Source organism: Lycorma delicatula, chromosome 1, assembly GCF_047948215.1.
Source record: "Lycorma delicatula isolate Av1 chromosome 1, ASM4794821v1, whole genome shotgun sequence".
NCBI classification, from domain to species: domain Eukaryota; kingdom Metazoa; phylum Arthropoda; class Insecta; order Hemiptera; family Fulgoridae; genus Lycorma; species Lycorma delicatula.
In genome coordinates this window covers 62535792-62559839 of record NC_134455.1, presented here as the reverse complement: position 1 = coordinate 62559839, position 24048 = coordinate 62535792, and the positions used below count along the sequence as shown (strand labels likewise).

General features: G+C 31.5%; 1 protein-coding gene across 1 annotated transcript in view; it reads right to left on the bottom strand.

Moving 5' to 3' along the window:
- Window positions 1-15594, bottom strand: part of pAbp (poly(A) binding protein) — a 46770-nt gene extending 31176 nt beyond the window's left edge. Inside the window, exons 1-2 of the mRNA XM_075355674.1 lie at window positions 15067-15594; window positions 4158-4351 (exon numbers count right to left, since the gene is read on the bottom strand). Coding sequence (XP_075211789.1) covers window positions 4158-4351; window positions 15067-15265 — 393 coding nt within the window. The 5' untranslated portion in view covers window positions 15266-15594. The remainder of the gene's footprint in view (window positions 1-4157; window positions 4352-15066) is intronic.
- Window positions 15595-24048: the final 8454 nt, after the last annotated feature.

The following is a 24048-nucleotide window of genomic DNA, read 5'->3' as shown; positions in this document are numbered from 1 at the left end:
ATGTAAAACTTACCCAAACTGAGATTTAAATAATGAGTGGCCTATCCCTTTTTTTTAAGAATTCATTTTTATTTTTGTACTGGTTTACATTTGTAAACACTACCAAAGAAAAAATAAATTGTAGCAAAATTTTAATTATTCTTCAATGAAATACGAATGTTTTTGTAGTAATGAAAGTTTATTAATCAGTGTGGTTAACAAACAGCTGTGGTATCTCTTCTGATAATTTTCTTGAAATTAATTTGTGAGAACGGTCATCAGTTAGTTCAAAATGGTGCCAATTTTCTCAGGACTTTGCAGATCGGTACCCACACTTCGTCTTGTTGAGACTTTTGAAATGAAGTATGTAGTCCAGCTGGATGGAAAAAATTAACCTGCACATTGTCATTTTCGAGGCTACTATATATATCACTTTTGAAATTGTTAACACAAATTGATTTTCCAGGAACTAAATTTAAATTTGGAAAAATGTGTTCTTTAAGAGCGTGCTCTAATGTTATTTGCTTTAAGTTTTTCTTAACTGTTTTTTATGAGTTCTCAAAGGGTTACGACAAAACAAACCATACAGGTGACTGAATTTAAAAAAAAACGTTTTTTCATGATAAACACTAGTGCCATCTGATTAAACAAGTAAAAAAATATGTTTGTTTTCATCACTAAATTTACATATTTTAATGAGTTCTTTTGGTACTGCACCGTACACTGTTTTATGACACTTCATTCACATAGATTCCTATGAAACATTATTATTTATTATTCTATGTGAAATTACTTGAAGATAATGTAAAAATTTAACTGATTTTAAAATATGAAAATACAACATTATTCAATAAGAATTACTTATTTAATAAACACTTCCAAACACAGGATAAAATCTGAGACACTCTGTAAAGATGTGAAGAGGTCACTGACTAATGTCAGACTGACCAGTCTGTAACTCCAAAGCTACAGGCACAAACGAGCATCTTGCAACATGAATTTTCCTGACGAATGGAAATAACTTCAAGTGCCTGTAATAATAACATGAACACTGCAGTTGAATGGTTCAAACAAGTCTATTTCAACTATAGTAATAAGTAAAAAATATACCAAGAAGACAAGAAACCTCATTGGAGCACTTATTTAGAGTCAAAATGGTATCGCTTTTAACAGGTTTTTCATGATTTTCAAGAGGTTATAACTTTTTTATTAGTACAATACACAAGAAACTTTTTTACTTGCCATGAACATCTACAACTGTTGTGCAAATTTGAGATATTTATCACCAGCCCCATCTGAGTTATTTGAAGCCAAATTAGAATTTTTTATTTTATTAGTTTTCAAAAATTCATAAATATTTAGGGGTTAGTATATCACCTCTAATATTATTTATGGTAAAACTACTACTAACACATATCTACATATAAAAAAATAATTCAAACTGTGTATGCTATCCCTGATTCTTGAAAAAAATGACCAGAAGTGAAATTTCACAGTTTCTCATGTTCAACTTTATTGGTCATTTTTCTAGTAGAATGAAGAGATATAGGTAAATAAACCACTTGACCAATCTTTTACCTTGAGAAAATATGAATAAATTGCTTTTTGTTTTATCCTTACACCAGGACCAACATTTTTGTAGTATGATTTTTTCTGTAAACCCTTACCATCACAAAAATAGGTGTGTAAAACATAACAAAAATGGCCGCCACAGGTAAGGTAAACTGCTTAAATAAAAAATTAAAAAAGAATAGTTTTAAAGTTTTGAGGCATATAGTAAGTAAGTAAGTTTCAATTATTTGAATTGGTCAAGTAACCACCAGTGGGTCACTTCAAATAGATTGAACCTACATTTAGATTCTATAAATTTATAAGAGATATAAATCTGAAGTCTCAGACCATTTTTATGTTTTTTTCTTCTCATTACTTGTACTACTTAGTTTAGGTACAACATTTTGTGATAAAACATTAAATAATCATAAAACTATGAAATAAATAAAAAGCATGATGATCAATTAAAAAATCCTTCAAAACTAAAAAAACAGAAATCCAACTGAGAACAAGTAAAAGTTGCAAAGTAAGTTTTCTGGGGGCAAGGAAACTAGTTTATTTTAATCAAAGTAGAGCAGCATTAAATTCATAGAATTTCTATTCAACAGCTAATCACATCAATCATAAATTAAGCAACCTATTTTGAAGCAAGCAGTATTGTATTGTTTTAGAATAACATTCACATTTAATCTGCTGCAATGCAAAAGCTACTTTGAAAATTTGGCTTGCAAACTAACTGGGACCTATCATATAGCCCTAACCCTTTCTTCAGTGATTCTAATTTATTCCCTAAAATTTTAAAACTACATTCATTTTGGAATCAATGATTAAGTAAAATAATTCTGCCATCAAACTCTGAAAAATGGTTTGAAGGTTTTGAAAATGATGAATCAAGAGAAAAACTGGTTGCTACGACATACATATGTGAAAGTAACATTATAATATACTAGTACAAAAATAAAATGTTTACTAAGGATTAACTTATTTTTTAAAGACTTTTCAAACAAAAGTAATATTATGTATATTACTTTTGTTTGAACAAAAAGTGTGTATATATATATCTCCCTCTGTGAATCAGGAGACCTTGCCGATGGTGAGGGGGCTTGAGTGCTCAGTGATACAGAGCAGCTGGACCGAAGGTGCAACAATATTGGAGAGGTATCTGCCGGACTAAGGAATGATTCCTGAAAGAGGGCAACAAGCTTTTTCAGTAGTAGTTAAGGGCAAAAGACTCCAGGACTTAAATGGCCATATCAACATCACTCAATCTTCTGAGTACTACGCAGCTGAAAGCAATGGAAAACTAACTACAGCTGTTCTTTTTTTTATCAAAGAAAATGTAGCACTCTGCATTTTCATGTAACAAAGATGGAGGCGCCTTTCTTGGTAAATTATTCCGGAGTTAAACTAGTCCCCCATTCAGATCTCTAGATGGGGACTACTATGGAAGGGGTCACCACAAAATTAAAAAATAACATTTTACAAGTAGGAGTGTGGAATGGTAAAGTCTAAAAAAGGGTGGTAGAGAAAATTTAAAGAGGGAAATGGATAGGTTAAATGTAGATATAGTAGAAATTAGCAAGGTTTGGTGGGAAGAGAAAAATTACTTTTGGTCAGGTGATTTTAGAATAATTATCTCAGCTTCAAATAAAGGGCAGGCAGGAGTAGGTTTCATAATGAACAAGAAGATAGGGAAGAGAGTAGAGTATTTCAAAATGCATAGCGATAGAATCATTGTAATAAGGATAAAATCAACCTAAAGCTGACAATGATTGTTAATGTCTATATGCCTACAAGTGTCCATGATGATGATGAGATAGTTTATGAAGAAACTAATGAAGCAATTAAACACATAAAGGGGATGACACATGAAAAAAAGTTAAAAATTCAAAAATTGATTTTTGGAAAAGGGGGAGAATTAGGGGACAATTTTTTTTAGAAAAAGTGAGATTGTATTGGCAAGCTTGAGAAAATTGACCCCTCCAGGTCATGAAACTTCAAGGGAAAAAACTATATCCCATTCTTTATCTGATTACCATATTTTTCTTCTTGCAGCATAGCTCTAGAGCTATGATGCTAGGTAAGAAACGATTGTGTGCCACAAGTATGCCAAAGATGTTAAGAGACATAAGAAATACAAGGAAAAGTGTCTTCCTGCAGCGCATGAATTTTTCTGATTTTTCAAAAATGAAGGTGATGAATTGTTTGATGACACTGCTATCAGAGAATTCTTATACATACAGACAAATCATGGCGACATTTATAATCTCCTAGACAATGATGATAAATTCATGAATGGCATTACTATGCAGTTTAAGTAGCTGGCAGTGTAATTTCTTTAATTCCTTCAAGAGAGAATGAAGAAGCCAGTGACACTATCAACATGTTTAAGTTAAAGGCAGCTAGCTATACAGAACAGTAGTGAATAAATGCAGTTTTTATGTGCAAGTAATAAAGTTATATATTTTTTTTAAACAGATCTTACTTTAAAAACATGCTTTGTAAGAAGCAAAGGTTTATCTTATATTTATAACAACATAAAACCCTTCAAGCATAATATTTTATGATTTTTCCTAGTTTTCTACAACTATAATTTAAGTAAAAATATATGTTAATACATTACATACTTTACAACTTAAAATGTTTCCAAATGCTGAAAATGTGTCATACATAGCCTTGTTGTCAATTCCCTTATCAAGATTTTTTATAAAAACATTACCAATCCCTGATTTACGGAGCGAGGGATCACGCTGAGACCACATTATTCTAATTGGTCGTCCTTTTAACATGTCAAAGTTCATGGTGTCCAGAGCACGTTCAGCTATAAACATAAAAACAGCACAATTATGATTTATGATAAAAAATAAGTATAACACCTTTAGTCCCAACCATATATAGGAAGTATGTTTACTACCAGCCCACAGTGTTTTATTAGAAAGTACTCAGCCTCATGTGCATCAATTCGATACACATGACCTAGACTTGTTATTCAAACCATAAGCCTTTTAGCTTCTTATACTGAAATACCATAGCGACTGCTACTCCCTGGGGTTATGGGACAACAAGACAGTGGTGGATTGCATATTGTTCAAACATTGGCACATTGCAAACACTGCACTGTTTTCAAAAGCAACTGTTTTGCCTGTTGCTCTTACCATGTTTTTTCACTTAGTCTTTGTTCTTTGATGCAGAAACATGAATTCTGATGACATAAGAAATGAAATGGAAAAATTATCCTAAAATATTAGTATAAACTAAGTATTTTTAGGAATTTAGGTGACTCCCATCAGTACATTTGTCAGATGTTTGGTACTATAATAGGGACAGTGAGAATATTACAATGGAACAACCTAACCTCAATGAAATTGAAGAAGGCATACAAGTAGAAATAAGATGAGGACGTATTACCAGAAAATTATGATGATGAAATACTGTTAACAAAAGAAGGTAATGCCATCATTTGGCAGAACATTAAAGGTAATTTAAACAATGTTGATTTCACTCCTAGAGAACCTCCAGGCGTAGCTTATCTTAGACTGCTAATAATAACCTAGCTACAAACATGCCTTTTAAATTTTATTTTTTGTTCATTGATGATAATTTTAAATATGGTGGTAAATAAAACTAACCAGTGTACCATTGATGCCATAGTGAGGAGAAAAAACAGTAATGTTTTTAAAAAATGGGTAGATGTTACAAGAGAAGACAATTTTTTTAGATAGTTTTATACATGGGCCTTGATTACAAAAAAACCCAAACTAAGAAACTATTGATCCACAAATTCAATCTACTACATGTTCATTACGAAAATCTAGACTCGAAGTAGATTTGAAGACATTCTTGGTTACATAATTTGACTGACCTACCAGAAGACCATTTGGCAAATATAAGACCACTGGTCAATGCATTAAATGTTAAATTTCAAAATATAATGAATCCTTATGAGGAAGTATGTACGGATGAGTCAATGATACAATTTCTTTAAAGGGTAAAAATTTTGGCATCCATGTGCCACCCAAAAGACATTGTTATGGTATCAAGTAACATAAGTTATCTAAAAAAGATAGTTACAGTTGGAACATGAAAGCGTGTAATAGAAAAGAATACATTCCACATGGTTTGTTAGCTTCTGCGAATAGTGATTATTACTGTAACCTTTTGTTACTGTAATTTTTATACCAGTGTTTCACTTGCCCAGCAACTAAATGACCAAAAACATCTAGTAGGGACACAACATAAAAAAATAAAAATTGACAACAGTTGAGAAAAGTATACTTTACAGAGGACAACAAATGACTGTCAAGGACTTTTAATGGGAAAAAGGAAAATGATGTTCCCAACAACAAAAAATGTTCCTGATCTGATGAAACTACTACCATACTGGGTGTTTTTATGAAGAAACCACCCACAATTCTGCACTATAATAGAAGTAAATCGTTTATTGATATAACAGATCTTATGGTCTTATGGTAGTAAGTGTACAGATCGTGTAACATACATAGTTATGATCGAGCTGTTGACAAATACACCTGCAGTTAATGCACACAGTTTAAAAGTTTACACTTTTTGCACCAAAAGAAATTGTATCAGAGAGAAACTAGTAAATTACCTTCTATTGGAACATCTGCAGGTTGGTGAAGATGATGACATTCATTTGAGTTACATACTCAAAACCACTGAAAATAGGTCTAGAGATCTATGATGGGTATTCCCATGGAGGGGTTCCACAGGGGTTGGTCCTTGGACCGACCCTGTGGAATATGGCTTATTATGGAGCGTTTGGGGTTGTTCTCCCACAATCGGTTACATTATTTGGCTACGCAGATGATATAGCATTGCTAGTGGAGGCGGAAACAGTATGAGTCTGTAGGCAAAATAACTGAGTCGTACACAAGGATTAGTGAGTGGATGGTTGGGGTAAGACTGGAGTTGGCTCCTGAAAAGATGGAGATGGTGGTGATCTCTGCTCCCAGGAGGAAGCTGACTTTACATCTGATCCTTGATAGCAGAGAAATTGTGTCTCAGGTGGCCATAAAATACTTGGGAATATGGGTTGACACTAGACTAGACTAAGATTTAGTACTCACGTACTCCGGGCTTGTGAGAAGGCAGAGAAAATTAGGATGCTTATTGCTAGCCTACTCCTGAACAAAAGTGGGCCCACCCAACATAGGAGAAAACTGCTTACTGGTGTGGTCTATTCAGCCCTGCTATGGTGCCGAGTTGTGGGCGTTGTTAGATTTGCCAAGTACAGGGGTAATTTGGAATCCATCCATAGCAGATGTTGCATCAGAGTAACAGCTGCCTATAGGACAGTGTCCAGGAAGGCGGTTGAGGTGATTGCTGGATTTCCGCCTGTAGACTTGATAATGCGGCTTAGCACAACTAGGGAACTGAGAACACTCCCATTAGAAAAAAAAGGCATTCTGCCGAAGAACAGATCGCACAAACATGACAGGAGCACTGGGATCGGGCCACGAAGGGTAGGTGGTCCCACTGCCTTCTTGGGGACATCAGGGCATAGTGCCGGAGGAACCATGGCATGCTGAGTTTTAAGTTAACGCAATTCCTGGCGGGTCATGGGGGATTCAGGTCTTATTTGTATAGATTCAGGATCGATCAAGCTGAAAATTGTCCAGAGTGCAAGGTGGAAGAGACCCCCAAAACATTTTCTTTTTGTCTGCGATTCGCCACAGAGTGTAGAATGATGCTCGACAACCTGAGACATGAGTACATGTTTCACCCTGAAGATACCCTACGAGACCTACACAAAGTGAGGCACAGTGGAGGACTGTGGAAAGATTCGTGAGGATGATCATGATGAAATTCCAATTATATGAGGAGTCCCACAGACGAGAATGATGCCAAAGGGCGCGGGGGTGGGCAGGTCCACGGCTGAGTGCCCCGTACGTGTGGGGGTTGCCTGGGTGCAATGAGACCGGAGCTCATGCATCTGATGGTGGCTACTGGTAAGTGGTATGACTATTTAAGATTTCTGTCTTGACGGCTGTGTGGGTGTTGTGGATGTTAGTAGAGTGTCCTGTTTTCTGCAGGTTCTTGTGTGTTGTTGTCGGTGTATGTATTTGACGTGCTGTATGTGTTTCTTCCACTAGTGCTGTTTGTGTAGTGTGTGACATAGTTGGATTGTTATGACCGTGTGTGTGAGCGATTCCTCCTTCTTCTAATGAAATGTTTTTATAAGCAGTCCCAGGATGGGGGGAAGCCAGGGGTGGAGGTTTAGTTGGTAGTGGCATACGCCCTTGGTTATAACTGGCAGAACCTGTTAGCGAGCCCGACACTGCATAGGCGCCCGTAAATGGGGTTCCTCCACCACTTAAAAAAAACATACCTTTTGTCAAAATGTTGTATTAAGGGTTAGATATAACATAAGTAAAAAATTTGATTTTTTGCTTTTCTTCCATTGTGTATCAAAATTATTGACACTAAATAAAATATGAAAGTGTGAAAAAAAAAATAAACTCATGGCCCACATGTATCTTACAGACTCACATTTTTAAAAAAGGGTTCAAAAAATGAGAGAATATATGTTTATTTGCATTAAAACAATTATAGGCTATCAGAATAATGAGTTCATGCAAAAGTAACCCTTTGGCTAATGGTAAATTTTCCAACTTTTTAACTGGGTTTTATGGTGTATCAATTTAATACACGTGGGGCTGAGCTCATAAATCACCATGTATCAAATTGTTACACATGGGGCTGGAAGTGTTAAGAATAAAGAGATAAGAATCTCTTTATTCTCTTTGTTTATGTTTAACTAGAACTATCTTTACTTTTCAACATAATTTAATGATTGGGAAATTACTAAAATATTATTTTTTAATGTTGGTTACATTGTTTCATTAGGATTACTAACTAACCTTACACTGATGTCTGTGTTGTCATTATGGTAGTGAGCTGATCATACAACAGTGATAGTGTGGTAAATAAATATTAATTATGACAACTTATGATGATCTACTGTAGATAGAGATGCCTTCATATAAATAAGAAATATTAACAAACATATGAATAATACTATTTATCTGCATGATTGCAGTATAGTAATTTTATTTTTATCACACTCTTAAAAATTACGCACCATCTGACAAACTATTAATTTTACCTGCTAATTAGCTACTTAGTAAAGATTATTTTATTAAAAACTCCATCAACTGTACATTATTTAGAATAGGCTTAACTGTTGTCTGAGATTTTTATGTATTTCTACAACAAATAAAACACAGATTAGAATTTTATTCACTTTGGTATCAAAAAGCATAGATGAATTACTTTAAGATTTAAGTTTTTTTTTTCTTCAGTCATTTGACTGGTTTGATACATCTCTCCAAGATTCCCTATCTAGTGCCAGTTATTTCGTTTCATTTCAGTGTAACCTTTACGTCCCTAACAATTTGTTCTACATATTCCAAACGTTGCCTGCCTACAAAATTTTTCTCATCCACCTGTCCCCCCAATAATAAAGAGACTATTCCAGAATACCTTAATATGTGGCATATAAGTCTGTTTCTTCTTTTAACTATATTTATTCAAATGCTTCTTTTTTCATGGATTTGCCACAACACCTCTTCATTTGTTACTTTATCCACCAATCTGATTTGTAAGATTCTACTGTAGCACCACATTTTAAAAGCTTCTAATCCTTTCTTCTCAGGTACTCCAATCATCCAAGTTTCACTTCCATGTAAAGCCACACTCCAAATATAAACTTTCAGAAATGTTCTTCTGACATTTAAATTAATTTTTCATGTAAGCAATTTATATTTCTGACTGAAAGCTCATTTTGCCTGTGCTATTCGGTATTTTATATCATTCTTGCTTTGTCCATCTTCAGTAACTCTACTTCCCAAATAACAACATTCTTCTACCTCCTTAATCTTTACTCTTCTATTTTTATATTCAGTGGTCCATCTACAATATTTCTACAGCATTTCATTACTTTCATTTTGTTCTAGTTTATTATCATGCGATAGTTCTTATGTAGCACTTCATCCAATCCATTCATTGTTTCTTTTAAATCTTTTTTACTCTCAGCTAGGATTATTATACAATCAGAAAATCTTAGCAATTTTATCTTTTCACCTTGTACCAATACTCCGGATCTAAATTATTCTTTATCATTAAATGCTAGTTCTACGTAAAGATTAAAAAGTAACGAGAATAGGGAACATCCTTCTCAGACTCTCTTTTTTATTATGATTTCGTTCTTATGTATTACGGTTGCAGTTTGGTTCCTGTAAGTTCTTCTCTCTATACTTGAATCCTACATTTTTTTAAATGCTAACAATTTATTCCAGTCTACGTTATCAAATGCCTTTTATGTTGGTTTGTTTTTCTTTAACCTTCCTTCTACTATTAATCTGAGCACTAAAATTGCTTCCCTTGTTACTATACTTTTCCTGAAACCAAATTGATCTTCTCCTTACACTTCTTCCACTCTCCTCTCAATTCTTCTGTACTAAATTCTAGTCAAGATTTTTGATGAGCAAGTAGTTAAGCTAATTCTTCTGTATTCTTCAAATTTATCTGTTCCTGATTTCTTTAGTATCATGACAGTATGGTATCATGACTCTTTTTAAAATCTGATAAAACTTCTCCTTCTTAGTAAATATTATGCACCAGTTTGTACAATCTATAGCTTCCTCATCTGCATTGCACATTAATTCTGTAGATATCCCGTCTATCCCAGGAGTCTTTCTGCCATTCAAATCTTTTAATGCTCTCTTAAATTCAGATCTCAGTATTGTATTTCCCTTTTCATCCTCTTCGACTTCCTATTCTTCCTCTATCAGTTTCTAATTCATTTCCTCTGTATAACTCTTCAATATATTTTTCCCACCTTGGTGGTTTATCAATCTTTGTTTAACACATTAGATTTTAATTTATATACTACAAAATTCTACTTTACTTTCTGTATGCTAGTCTATTTTACCAATGATCATTTCTCTTTCCACTTCTGAGCACTTTTCTTTAATTCACACTTCTTTCACTAATTTGCACTTCCTGTTTATAGTATTTCTTAATTCTCTTTAGTTTATTTTACATCCATAATCACTAGCATTTTATACTTTCTATGTTTATCCACCAGCTGCAATATATCCTCTGATATCCAATGTTTTCTACAAAGTTTTCTCTTTGTCCACTCAAGTTCGCTTCTGCTAATTTAAGAATTTCGTTTTTAACATTCTCACATTCTTTTTCTATATCTTCTACCTTGTATTTCTTACTCAGACCTCTTGCGATGTCCTCCTCAAAAATCTTCTTTACCTCCTCTTCATCAAGCTTCATTCCACCGATTCATCTGACACTTTTTCTTAGGTTTTTAAACCCCTATCTACATTTCATTATCACTAAATTATGGTCGTTATGAATGTCTGTTCCAAGATAAGCTTTAGTCACCGAGTTGAATTCTAAATCTTAGTTTAACCGTGATATAATCTATCTAATACCTTGCAGTATCACCTGGCTTTTTCCATATGTTTATTCTTCTATTATGATTTTAAACTGGGTTTAGGCACAAAATTATACTTCATGCAAAAGTGAATAAATTGACCCCTTCTTTCATTCCTTTTGCCCAGCCCGAATTCACCCATAATATTTTCTTCCTTGCCTTTAGCAATGCTTGCATTCCAATCTCCAACTATTATTAAATTTTCATCTCCTTTTTATGTGTTTAATTGCTTCAATTTCTTTGTATACACACTCTAGCTCATCATCATGGGTGCTTGTATGTATATAGATGTTAACAACCGCTGTCAGTTTAGGTTTCGATCTTATTCTTATTACAATGATTCTATTGCTATGCATTTTGTAATACTCTACTCTCTTTCCTATCTACTTATTCATTACAAAACCTATTCCTTCCTCACCATTATTTCAGGATGTGTTATTTATTCTAAAATCACCTGACCAAAAGTCGTTTTCCTTTTCCCACCGAACCTTGCTAATTCCTACTACATCTACATTTAAACTATCCATTTCCCTTTTTAAATTTTCTAATCTACCAACCTTTTTTACACTTCTAACATTTTAAACAAAAGAAAAAGCTTGTAAGGAAATAATATACTGGGTAATGAGGTTTTAAAAATAAATAATATTCACAGAGTAGTAACTTAAGAGAAAAACTCCTACACATTATAGAAAAAAAAAGATTAGTCAATATATTTTTCCAGAGCTAGCAGTTTTAAGATTTAATTATAGCCAATGCAATAACAAGCATGAGATGCACAATGAATAGATAAGAGAAAATCAAGATGCTTTATTTATACAGAATCATATAAGAAAAAAATGATTACGGGAATATGGTTAAAGATGAGGCAACGTAATACTGTAATTAGTTACAAAACGTGTACTTGCATGATGCAACAAGCAAATTAAATGATTATGCGGGTGATGTTTACACAAAACTAATCATTCTTTAAGATGGTTTTGTATTTATATCACTTAATTCAAAAAATAATAATTACTATTCAAATGTAACATGAAAACAATAAATACATTAATAAAAACTAATTACTTAACATAGATCTTTACAACCTCAATAAAATTTTAAAATATTTTCTCAACCTTGTGAAATCAAGATATATTTTTAAATTTGAAATGTTTTTAGTCGCAACGTATGATTAGATATTATTTTAACTTTTCCTTTTTTTAACAGAAAATGAAGTAATTCATTCACAAAGTTTTTTGAGCAATACTAAACAATTTGTAAATAATGACGTAGACTGATAAATTTATTTAGTATGAAAAAAATATTGCTATAGATGCAATTATGCCCACAGAAATACTAGCATTAAGTATAATGAGTAATACATATATATATACATTTACTTAATATATTTTATTACTTAATAATCAAAAGTGTTTTGCCAGATAAAAGATTCTCTTATTCATCTCAATTAATTTTTAATAAATACAAATAGCAGGTAGGCTGTATCCAACTTTTGCATAGGTTAAGTATGATTTTGCACTTTTATTATGCAGCTTTTCTGAGGACCAATTTTTTAAAAACTATAAATATTTACTATTAAATTATGAAACTGTACCTAGAAAAATGACAAACTATAAAGTCTATTGAAGATGAATAAATTAACAATGAAGTATATAAATTATTCTAATATTTTAACAAAAAATTAATTACCTAAAAGCTGAAATTGAAAAATAAAAAACCACCTATAATATCATTCAACAGATTATAGCTTAAACTTAATTAAAAATTAGTTACTAAAAATTTAGAATAAAAAAAAAGTTGTCAAATAACAGATAAAGGGTTAGGATTCAAATTAAACAATTAAGCCCTTAAGGGCTGGTCTAGTGGTAATCTTGTCATAGCAAATCAGTTTTGTTTAAGAGCTGATTTTCAAAGTCAAAGGCTCTCAGGTTCGAACTTTGCAAAAGTTGGTTGCTTTTAATATGGATATGAATATGACAGTGGGCACCAGTGTACTTTGGTGGTTGGGGTTTAATTAACCACAACTTCAGGAATGGTCAGCATGAGCCTGTATACACCATTTACGTCATACATATCCTCATATGAAGAGGGGGTTTGCTTAATGTTCACTTCTTGAACAGATTGCAATGTACATATTATGGAAAACATAAAAAAAATCCCTTATAATTGATACACAATAATGTAAACATTATTAATTTACACTTGTATAAAAAATTTGGGAAAGGCTTTCATTTTCATTAGCCGCATCTGAAAAAACCATTTGAACCTATGCTTATATGAATTTTTTCTTTTGATCAGAATGGCAGTTTGCCCTTGTGACACCTGTGTAATTCAACAAACTATCATAAACGGCCACAACACCAGATCAATTATACTGAAAAGGATATTATCATTTACATCATATCTTTTAATTTTAATATTTCATGTTATATTGAAATAACATAAATCAGATATAATTTAAATGTAGAATATATTCTTGTTACCTGATATGAACTATGAACTCTGTTCTACTCTTATAATAGAACATTGAACTTGTGGATAAGATAATACAAATACCAATAATGGAAATTAACAGATTAAGGATATAATTACCAATTGTGTAATAACATATCTGCAAGACAAAAAATTTTATAGTATATGAGCCACATTGATCTACAAATAAAACTTCTTTATATACTTTTTTTTGTTATTACAATATTATAATTTACTTTAAATAGAAACTATCAACATACATTTTTCAAATTGTCTACATAATTTAATACTTATAAAAATTCATTTATCAGATAAGAAATTTACTTATTCATCAAGGTCGCACTTTTACTAAATACTAATATCAGATAGGCCATGTCTAACAATGCCTTGGTTAAATATAATTTTGCACTTCATTTTACAGGTTTTCTGAGTACCTATTTTTTAAAATAATAAATATTGACTATTAAATTATGAAACTATCATACAAAAATCACTGAAACTAGACAAAAAAATCAAGTCTATTCAATATAAATTCAATACTGCATATATTTTTTTCTAAAATTAAAGAATTAATTAACCAGAGCCGAAATTGAAAAACCTACCTTAATATCATTAGTTTGGATTAAAGATTAATGTTAACTTAATAACATAAACACAATGACTAAATAAATTTATGATCTAACAGACTGCATAGTACAGCTGCTTGAAACAAAATAGGGGAATATGGGATAAACTGTTCACACACACTAACTCCAGCCAAAATGAACTAAAAAACATCTTAATTGCTAACTAACACCAATTTCGTTAGGTGTATTCACATGTCATATATGCATACATACAACATGTGTTTTATTAAATCACAAACTTTTTTAAACCATACTACTGTGAGCTTCTTAAATAAAAAAGTTTCAAACAAAGTAATTTGAACAATTACACAAACTAAATTAGAGATTTAAACTTAAAATAAGTAATTTTGCAGATGATATTTTAAAACCAATAATGTAAGAGAAACATGTTGAAAACATACAAATACTAAAAATAAATATATTTATAAAATTATTTGAAAGAAACTTATTTGAGAGCAACATATGCCCAAATATAAGGAAACAATCACCACATTGACGTTTTTTACAAGGAAAAGAATCTAAAGCCATTTAAATTTGATTAGTGGCTACAATAACCAAATTGTTTAGCTCCTCCAAATCAGTTTTCTAGTAAATTTGTTAAGTACAAACAGCTCATTCTGTTAGGCCAAGTTATGCTATGACATAGTAGACTCCGACTTTTTCCATTATTCAAATAACACCCTTCCACTACACAGAATTCATTCTCTACATAGATTGTAAAATTATGATAAAACTTATCGGTGTATAAACGAACTCAAATCTTTAAACTTACGGCGTACTTTCATAAAAATTTTAATGAAATAAAAAAACGGCATTAATTAAAATTTAAAAAAATTTCACTTAATGATGTAATAACTTAATACCATATCGTTGCTCACAAGCCGTATGGTATCATCTGGGTAGGCTTATGTGCATACTTGTATATAAAAATATAAACAAAAAATATATGTATAAAATAAAACTCACCATCAGCAGGCTGTTGAAAATTAACGTAGGCATACCCTAGAGAGCGACGAGTTATCATATCACGACACACACGGATGGACAGAACTGGACCAGCAGTAGAAAATTTTTCAAACAGCATGGCTTCAGTAACGTCAGATTGCAGATCTCCGACGTACAGAGATGCCATGGGATAATTCGGACCACCTGGACCTGGATTCATTTTGAATAACTTTTAAATACAAACGGAAATAAAATACCAAAAACTTACAAAATACCTAAGACTCGACCTATGATTCACTGCAGACGAACAGTACAGCCCACGTTGCACGTTGCTATAACTTAAACGTTCCGATTATTTCAAACTTAAATGTTTCCCGTTTATTTTATAGATTTTACTATTTTTTTGTAATTTTAGTATTTTATGATTTTTTTTTGTTTTTAAAAATGAATTATTTCACAAAATAAGGTGGGTTGTGTAACCTTTTCGAGGACACACAACCTCCCGTTAACAAGTAGGAATCCTGCTACGAAGAGGAGGCCATGAAAGTAGGACAATTGGCTTTTATATACCAATATTACTACGCGAAAAAAATACATCAAAAATAGTTCTGAAACAGAAACGTTCAAATTTGAGAATTTTGGAAGTAAAGAGTATAATTATATAAATTAATTATTTGAATAACAAAATTAAACACTTTAATGTTTGATTACACGTTAAATAGGTTCATTTTCATAACTGAAATGTGGTAATTCAGATCGTCAGTGGTAACTTGATTTAATTTTTTTTTAAATAAAAAATTCAAAAATAAAAAAATAAGAACATTAACATTTTAGACTACAAAATTAGCTTTTTCACTACATAAAATATTTTTATTATCATTTTCTATTTACATATTCTTCACCATTACTATAAATATCACAAACGTTATGACAGTCAATTTTATCTACAAGCAATTTTTATTACTAATTTAATCTCATTAAATATTCTATCATATTAAAAATATCAAAGGTAATAAAAGGTGGATGGTATTTTATACTCTTTGGGAATTAAACGCTTAAGTTTTTAAACTGACAAGTTACTTAGTAACTACTCTTTATTAACGTATTGTTCATCATTGTTTTATACTAACAAGGGAGTGGCTTGGTAATAGTTTGCCAATTTAAGTCTGATACCAATTTACCCTGTTGAATATTTAATTTCGACATAATTATTTGTTAGATATAAATTCAGTCAGTCATAATCAATATTACACATTTCAATTAAACATATTACATGATTGTTAATATATTCAATAGTACTTTTACATAATTAATAATTAAAATGTGTCGCATATTTATACTGCAAACATTGCAGTGGAGGTATTACAAAATATTCTTTTTTGCTAATGAAGAAACTTAAGTCAAAATATTATTACTCCACTGAAAAGAACATAATCTTTTGAAGAAGTTAGTTTTATTTTTTAATGGATTAAATTAATTTAATGATAGCATAAGTATGTTATGATTTCAAATGTGACACTTACTAGAGAAGGAAACTTTTTGAAAGTACTGTAGCATATATTTTTCATTAATATTAGATTTTAAAGAAATGAGAACTAAGAATACCACATAACTTTATTTAATTTCTGCAGTTAGGAAATTAATAATAATATTCACAAATTAGCAAAATGAAATACAGTTTAAATTACTATGGAATAATAAATTTAACAGAACTGCCTTTCTAAATACTGTCTGATGGCATTCATCTTACATTGATTAGGAAATCAAATAGTATATTTTATCTGTGTAATGTTTATTATTGTAAATAAAATTATGAATCTGCACTTGCCACATAACTCTACACTAGCATACTTCAACAAATCTCATCTATACATTAACAAATATGTATAACAACACGCCACGACAACTGCAACCTTAACTATCACAAGCCAAAACTACCACATTTGCTCAAATACGAGATCTGTAAATAAAATAATGAGACTGGTTCAGAAAAAGTTTTTATTTACAATCTAATTATACATGCACTCTATCACCTTCAAAACAGTTCCCTTGGGAAGCCATGCAATGCTTCAAATGGTCTTCCCACTCTTCATAGCAGTGTTGGAACTCAGAAACCGGAATATCCTTCAGATAGTTGGTTACATTTTTTAAAATGTTTTCTACTGTTCCAAAATGGTGTTTTTTTAAAGTTGGGAACAGGAAAAAGTTGCAGGGACTCAAGTCAGGTGAATAAGGTGGTTGAGGAACTACAGGAATTTTTTCTTTGCCAAATACTCATTAATTGAGAGTGCAGTGTGACAAGGTGCATTGTCATGATGCAGCATCCAGTTGGCTTTGATGGCTGGTCTCATGCAGGCAACTCTTTTCTGCAGTCTTTCAAGAATTTCTCTGTAAACATATATATTCTGTCAATGTAGTCTGTCCTGTGGACAAAAACTCCAAAAGTCTCTGATTCGCTCAGCATTGTTGTTACGTTTTGACATTAATGGTCTTCCAGAGCATGGATTGCCTGCAACTGATTCCCGGCCATCTGAAAGTACTTTAAACCACCTAAAAACTGCTCGTGACAGAGCATCATCTCCATACACCCTTTTCAATTTTGAAAACGTTTCAGTAGCATTTCCACTGAGTTTAACACAAAACTTGATTGCACAATGTTGCTCATAATTAGTATCATTCATTCTTGTAAGGCACAACAAAAACTAATTTCATGAAAAGTTCGTTTAGTCTGACGTGGCCACAATAGACTAAGAATATTAATACCTAATATAAATCAGCTGTTCATATAACCACATGCTTACACTAGTAACTTTACAGTGTTGCCACTTTGGCTGCCAAAAAAAACTAGCCTCATTACTTTATTTACAGACCTTGTATATGTCAACCCTGAATATAGGTTGACCCCCATTTTTTAATTTAATTTTCAGCAAAAAAATTGGTAGAATTTTTTTTTCTACAAATGCAAATTCTACCACCAATAGGAAATTAATTTTGAAAATTATTAAACGTAATATATATACACTTTTTATTATACTATTTAATAATGTTGTACATACTTCCTAAATTTTATATCTAAATAACATATATTAAAAAAGAATATAAAATTGTGTTCAAGATTTTTATAAAGAATATTTTTAAATAAATAATAATAATTTAATTTTAAAATTTCTATTTAAATTGTTTTTCTATAATTTCAAGATAAATAAATTTCATTAAAAAATTCGTTACTAAACAAAAATTTACTCACAACACATGAATATTTGAATTGATGCTACCATCATTGCTGCTGCTACTAAAAATAAAATGTTTTCATTAAAAATAATGAATGAAATGTTTTCATTATCTGATTCTTCCTCCCACAGAACATTATCTTAAGTTTCACTAATGTATTATTAATGCAACATTTTTTAACCCCTTGTTACTGCTCTCTGGTGTTATCAAGTTCCATGACTTAATAATAATCGACTTGCATAATAAGCTCATGGAATGTTTTTTTATTCTTCCAGTAGGAGTTGGCTGATGACTGTTCATTCACATTCAACAGTCATAATTCTTTTTAAGATTATCTTTAAAAGGTTTGTTCACAGCTACATCCCAAACCAGTCTGTTGTAAGCCAATCTTTGACCAAAGACTTATCCATTTAACCTTTTTTTATTTACTCACACAATAATGTTTATTGGTAGTGTTTCTTTTGGTAATATTTTTCTCTTTAAAAACACAAACGGCAGGAATTTTGATACATCAGCTAACACATACAGCATAACAGTTATCCAAGCTTTTTCATTACCACTTGTTTTTTAATTAACACAGATTTTTCAACTTTAGTGTTGACTTGTGTTTGTAGGCATGTTAAAAAAAATGGAAATTTGGTGAGCATTACCAGTTGTATCTAGTGGATAACTGTATGTTTTTCTTAGATTAGTAATGTGTTTCTGGAAAGCAATGAATTTTTCCTCCTAATCCACTGTAATTGTGAATTGTATGACATTTTAAGACTAGCACATTCCTTTTTCTCACGCACCTACACCAACCTAAACTACCTTAAAAACTTTCTACACCTTTCTCTTCAACAATTTCATGGCCTTTAATCATTATTGTCTGTTATAATACAAAAACCTTTACTTCTATTTTCTTTAATGAATTCAACAACTAAATCATCTGTTTCTTGAAAACAGTCTACTTGTAATCCTCTGAAAGATTTCCAGGAAGTTATTGTGGTCAGTAAGGAGTCTTTCTGCTTCCTCCAACAAAATGATTTTTTTTCATTGACACTATTTTCTGGCTGCATTACAGTTATTAGACTTTTCAGCTTCACTTATTACTTGTAATCTAAATTTCAAACTAAAAGGGTGGGGGAACAGAAAACAGAGTAACTGTTCTACATAGTATTTTATATGCTAAATCTGAATATGTCTTCTGAAACAACTCTTCATGTAGCATTCTTAAGTTACAACCCCTTCAATTTATTTGTTCCATCATTCGTGGAACAAACAATACAAATAAGTTAGTACGTCTGCATATTTGCTTATTCACATTTGATTTATATTGTGATGTATGCTGTAGACCTATATTTGATATGTAACAGTAAAATGATGCCACTTCATGTCAAGCCAGACATGTGTAGACATGTCAGTGATTCAAGTAATGAGTAATTAACATGATGAAATTTTCTTCAGTATGAGTTCAGCTCTTGGTATGACTTGCTGTGTTCTCCAGTTGTGGTAAGGTTTTAATCATACATATTATAAAGATTGTTTTGTAAGTGATGCCATAAATTTAGTGAAAAATTTTGTCACAGAACAAATTTTGGTATTATTTTATTGAACATCAAGAAGTTTTGTGTGTTTGTGTTTCATGCTGTGTTTTATTGCACTCCATGGAGAAACAATTTTGTGAAGTATTTTAAGTAATTAAGTATTTATAAATAAAAATTTAATTATTTTCATAATTAAGTAAGTATTTCTGCAATATTTCAGTTCATTTTCATTGAATTTTACAGTGAATAAAAATTGGGCTTTTAAAAATTCTCCACATATTTTTTTGTTATGTTTGCGGAGAAATCACCACAAAAGTCAATGAAAACCAGTATCGAATTTGCTAAAAACAGCTTATAAACATTATTTTGACTGTCCCTTGGGAGACCAAGACAAATCCTGTGCTCCAGATGTAAAATGCATCAAGTGCTACGTTAATCTAACCTACTGGGTAAAAGGAAAAAAAGAACATTTGCCTTCTGGTGTACCTATGATTTGGCGAGAGCCTACTAACCATTATGATGACTGCTATTTTTGTTTAACAAATGTTACGGGTTTCAATTCAAACAATCAGAGCAGTATCGCATACCCAAATGTTTGTTTAGCTATGAGACCAGTACTTCATGGTGTTGATTTACCGATTCCGATCGCTCCAACTTCTTGGAAAGAAAATTCTGATTCCCCAGAAGGCTCAACCAATGAATCCTCATCTTCAACAGATAAATTACTTACATTACAGTAGAATCAAATACTGAACCTAAACTCATCACACAAGCAGAACTGAGCAACTTAATTTATGACTTGTATTTGCCAAAATGACATGCACAACTCCTAAGTTCATGTCCTAAAGAATGGAATTTATTAAACAAGGATACTATAATTTCAGTATATAGAAATCGAAATGAAAATTTACCGAAATATTTTAGAAAAGATAGTTTAATTTGTTCCTGTCATGATGTTAGGGGGTAATGTCTGAACTGGTTATTGAATATGTTACTCATGATTGACGTTTATTTTTAGACTCATCAAAAAGAAGGCAGTGTTGTTGCATAACTCGAATAAGTTTTCTTCTATATCAGTAGCACATGCTATAGGAATGAAAGAAACATGTGAAAGTATGTCAAAAATTTTGACATACTAAAATCTTTGACATAAGTGTATGATGAACACTCATGGCGAATCATTACCGATCTGAAAATGATAGGGCTTCTTCTCAGTCTTTTTTTTTTCTGTTTAGCCTCCGGAACCACCGTAAGGTATTACTTCAGAGAATAAATGAGGATGATATGTATTAACGTAAATAGAGTGTAGACTCGTATAGTCTCAGGTTGACCGTTCCTGAGATGTGCAGTTAATTGAAACCCAGCCACCAAAGAACATTGGTATCCACAATCTAGTATTCAAATACATATAAAAGTAACTGCCTTTACAAGTTTTTCTCAGTCTCCAGAGTGGCTTTACAAAATATATATGTTTCTTCTGTTTGTGGGGTAGTCAAGCTAGATAAACATTATGCAGTTAAAGACTGGTCAAAAAGAAATCAGTTTACCCCAGGAAAGGAAAATGTCAATATTACCCTTGACAAAGATTGTATTATTTTACCACCTCTACGCGTAAAAGTAGGTTTGATGAAGGATTTTTAAAAGCATTAGATAAAGATGGAGGCAGCTTTAAATACTTGGCTGAGGTTTTTTCACAATTAAAAGAGGGAATATTCATCGAGCCAAAAATAAGAAAATTAATTTGTGAAAATAAATTTGACAGCAAATTGAATCCTAAAGAACTAGAATGACTGGAAGCCATTCAAAGATGTTACTAGCTTTCTTGGAAACAAAATAGCTGAAAACCATCATCAGCTTATAAATGAAGTCGTTAGTGAACTACAAAAATTTAAGCTGCAGAATGTCATTGAAAATTCATTTTTTAGATTTTCATTTTGACTTTTTCCCTTTAAACTCGAGTGACATCAGTGACATACATGGAGAAAGGTTTCACCAAGGTATAATGTAGGTGGAACAACATTATCAAGGCAGATGGGATGAATCTATGATGAATGATTACTGCTGGATGAAAAAAAGAGAAGACTTCACTATACACAAAAGGAAAATAAGAAAAAATTAAGATAAATATAAATGTCTGCAAAATAATTTTAATTTGTAATCATTATTATTATTTGTTTATTCCATTATTTAAGAAGTTTCTAAAACTGTTAAAGGGTCATAACTAAAAATCTGAGGATGATGAAGAAAAACTGTTTCATTTTAAGATTCAGCATGAAAAATATGAATACATTTTAATTCATCTACTTTTATCTCGGTTCCAAATTACAATTTTTGTTTTTGTTGACATGTGTAATTCTGTTAAAAAGGGATGATATTTATCCCTTAACAGGGATGATATATATATATATATATATATATATATTTTTTTTTTTGAAGCTAAATAGTTTTAAAACTGATAGTTAAGAACAAAAACCAAGTTTATATTCAAACAAAACAATAGAAAAACTGTTATAAATTACAGTTAATTTTATTTAACAGACACCTCTATGTTATGTGCAATTTCAAAATTCCCAGGTACCCAAAGTATGCAACAATCTTTATGTAAAGGACACCTACATGTTCTAAATCTAACTGTTCATAATCCTGTGGTGGTTCTAAATGACGTCGAGCGGTGGGCAGCGGATTGTCCGTGAGGACCCGATGTGCTATGGTTTTGAGAGTAGAACGAGAGAGGTGTACGACAGGAATGCGAATGGAGAGCACGTGCGTCGCCCGCACCATTCATTTTAACTGTAATTTTAATTCTAATTATAAATATATGTACATTGTCACAGTAATTGACATTTGAAAAAAAAGTGGTTCCTGTGAATAAAAGTGACATCCGAAGACATCAGGTTTTTTCCAAAGAAATTCTGAAATTTATTCGAGTGAGTATATTGTAAAAATTAATGCAAGTAAAATTAAAAATTAGTAAGAATTTAATAAAATGTTAAATTAATAAAAGTTATTATAAATTTTCAAGTGTCAAATGATCACTATTTGCATTACGTTTAAAAAAGTTATTAAATATTGGTATTTTTATATAATATTAATACATTATTAGAAAACAAGAATACTGAATTTACATAAAAAAGTAAATTTTGTTTCTCTGTGTAATATACCAATATTCTCCAACTTACATTTATTTGCAATTTTTTTTAACATTTAGGATGAATTCAAAGAAAAGAAAAGTTGTTGATGAAAACAGAAGTTTAATGATCTTGGGAAACAGATTTTTTTTTACAATGCAGAACTCAAAATGAATGTGTTTAATTTGCAGAGAGAGTCGCTGCTTTCTTTTTTTTCCTGTTTAGCCTCCGGTATATGTATGAGTGTAAATGAAGTGTAAGTAAGTCTTTGTACATTCTCAGTTCGACCATTCCTGAGATGTGTGGTTAATTGAAACCCAACCACCAAAGAACACCGGTATCCACAATCTAGTATTCAAATCCGTGTAAAAATAACTGGCTTTAGGACTTGAACGCTGAAACTCTCAACTTCCAAATCAGCTGATTTGGGAAGACGCGTTAACCACTAGACCAACACGGTGGGTTACAGAGAGAGTCGCTGCATTTAAGGAACATAACGTTGAAAGACATCACGAGACAAAACATATTGAATATGTAAATTTCAGTTGAATAAGTAAAACATTTTAAATTAGCTGCGCTTAAATCGTATCTGAAAGCTCAGCAAATGATGTTTAGTTCATCATTACAACCATCTACCATTGTGAAAGTAAGTTATTCTGTTGCTATGTTGATCGTAAAGAAAGTGAAACCATTTTCGGATGGTGAACTGGTGAAGGACCGTGTGGAAGCGATTATAAAAGATGTTTTGCCCGATAAAAACAAATTATTTTCAAGTATCAGTCTTTCACGCCAAACTATATGTCGTCGCATTGATGACATTTCAGTTGAAATAGTACTAACTTTGCAAGACAAAATTAACAAATTCAAAGCATATTCATTGGCATTCGATGAAAGTACAGATATCTCAGGCAAAGTTCAACTTGACATTTATTCGCGATGTGAGTGAATCATTCCAGGTGACAGAAGAAATGTTAAATCTTTTAAATTTAAGACTAGACAACTAGCGGAGACGAAACCTAAGAATTTCTCGAAATATGCTAATGAAATAAACTTATAACCGCAGATAGTCGTTTCTCAAAATTAGCAAAAAATGATAAAATGATTGAAATATTTTTACG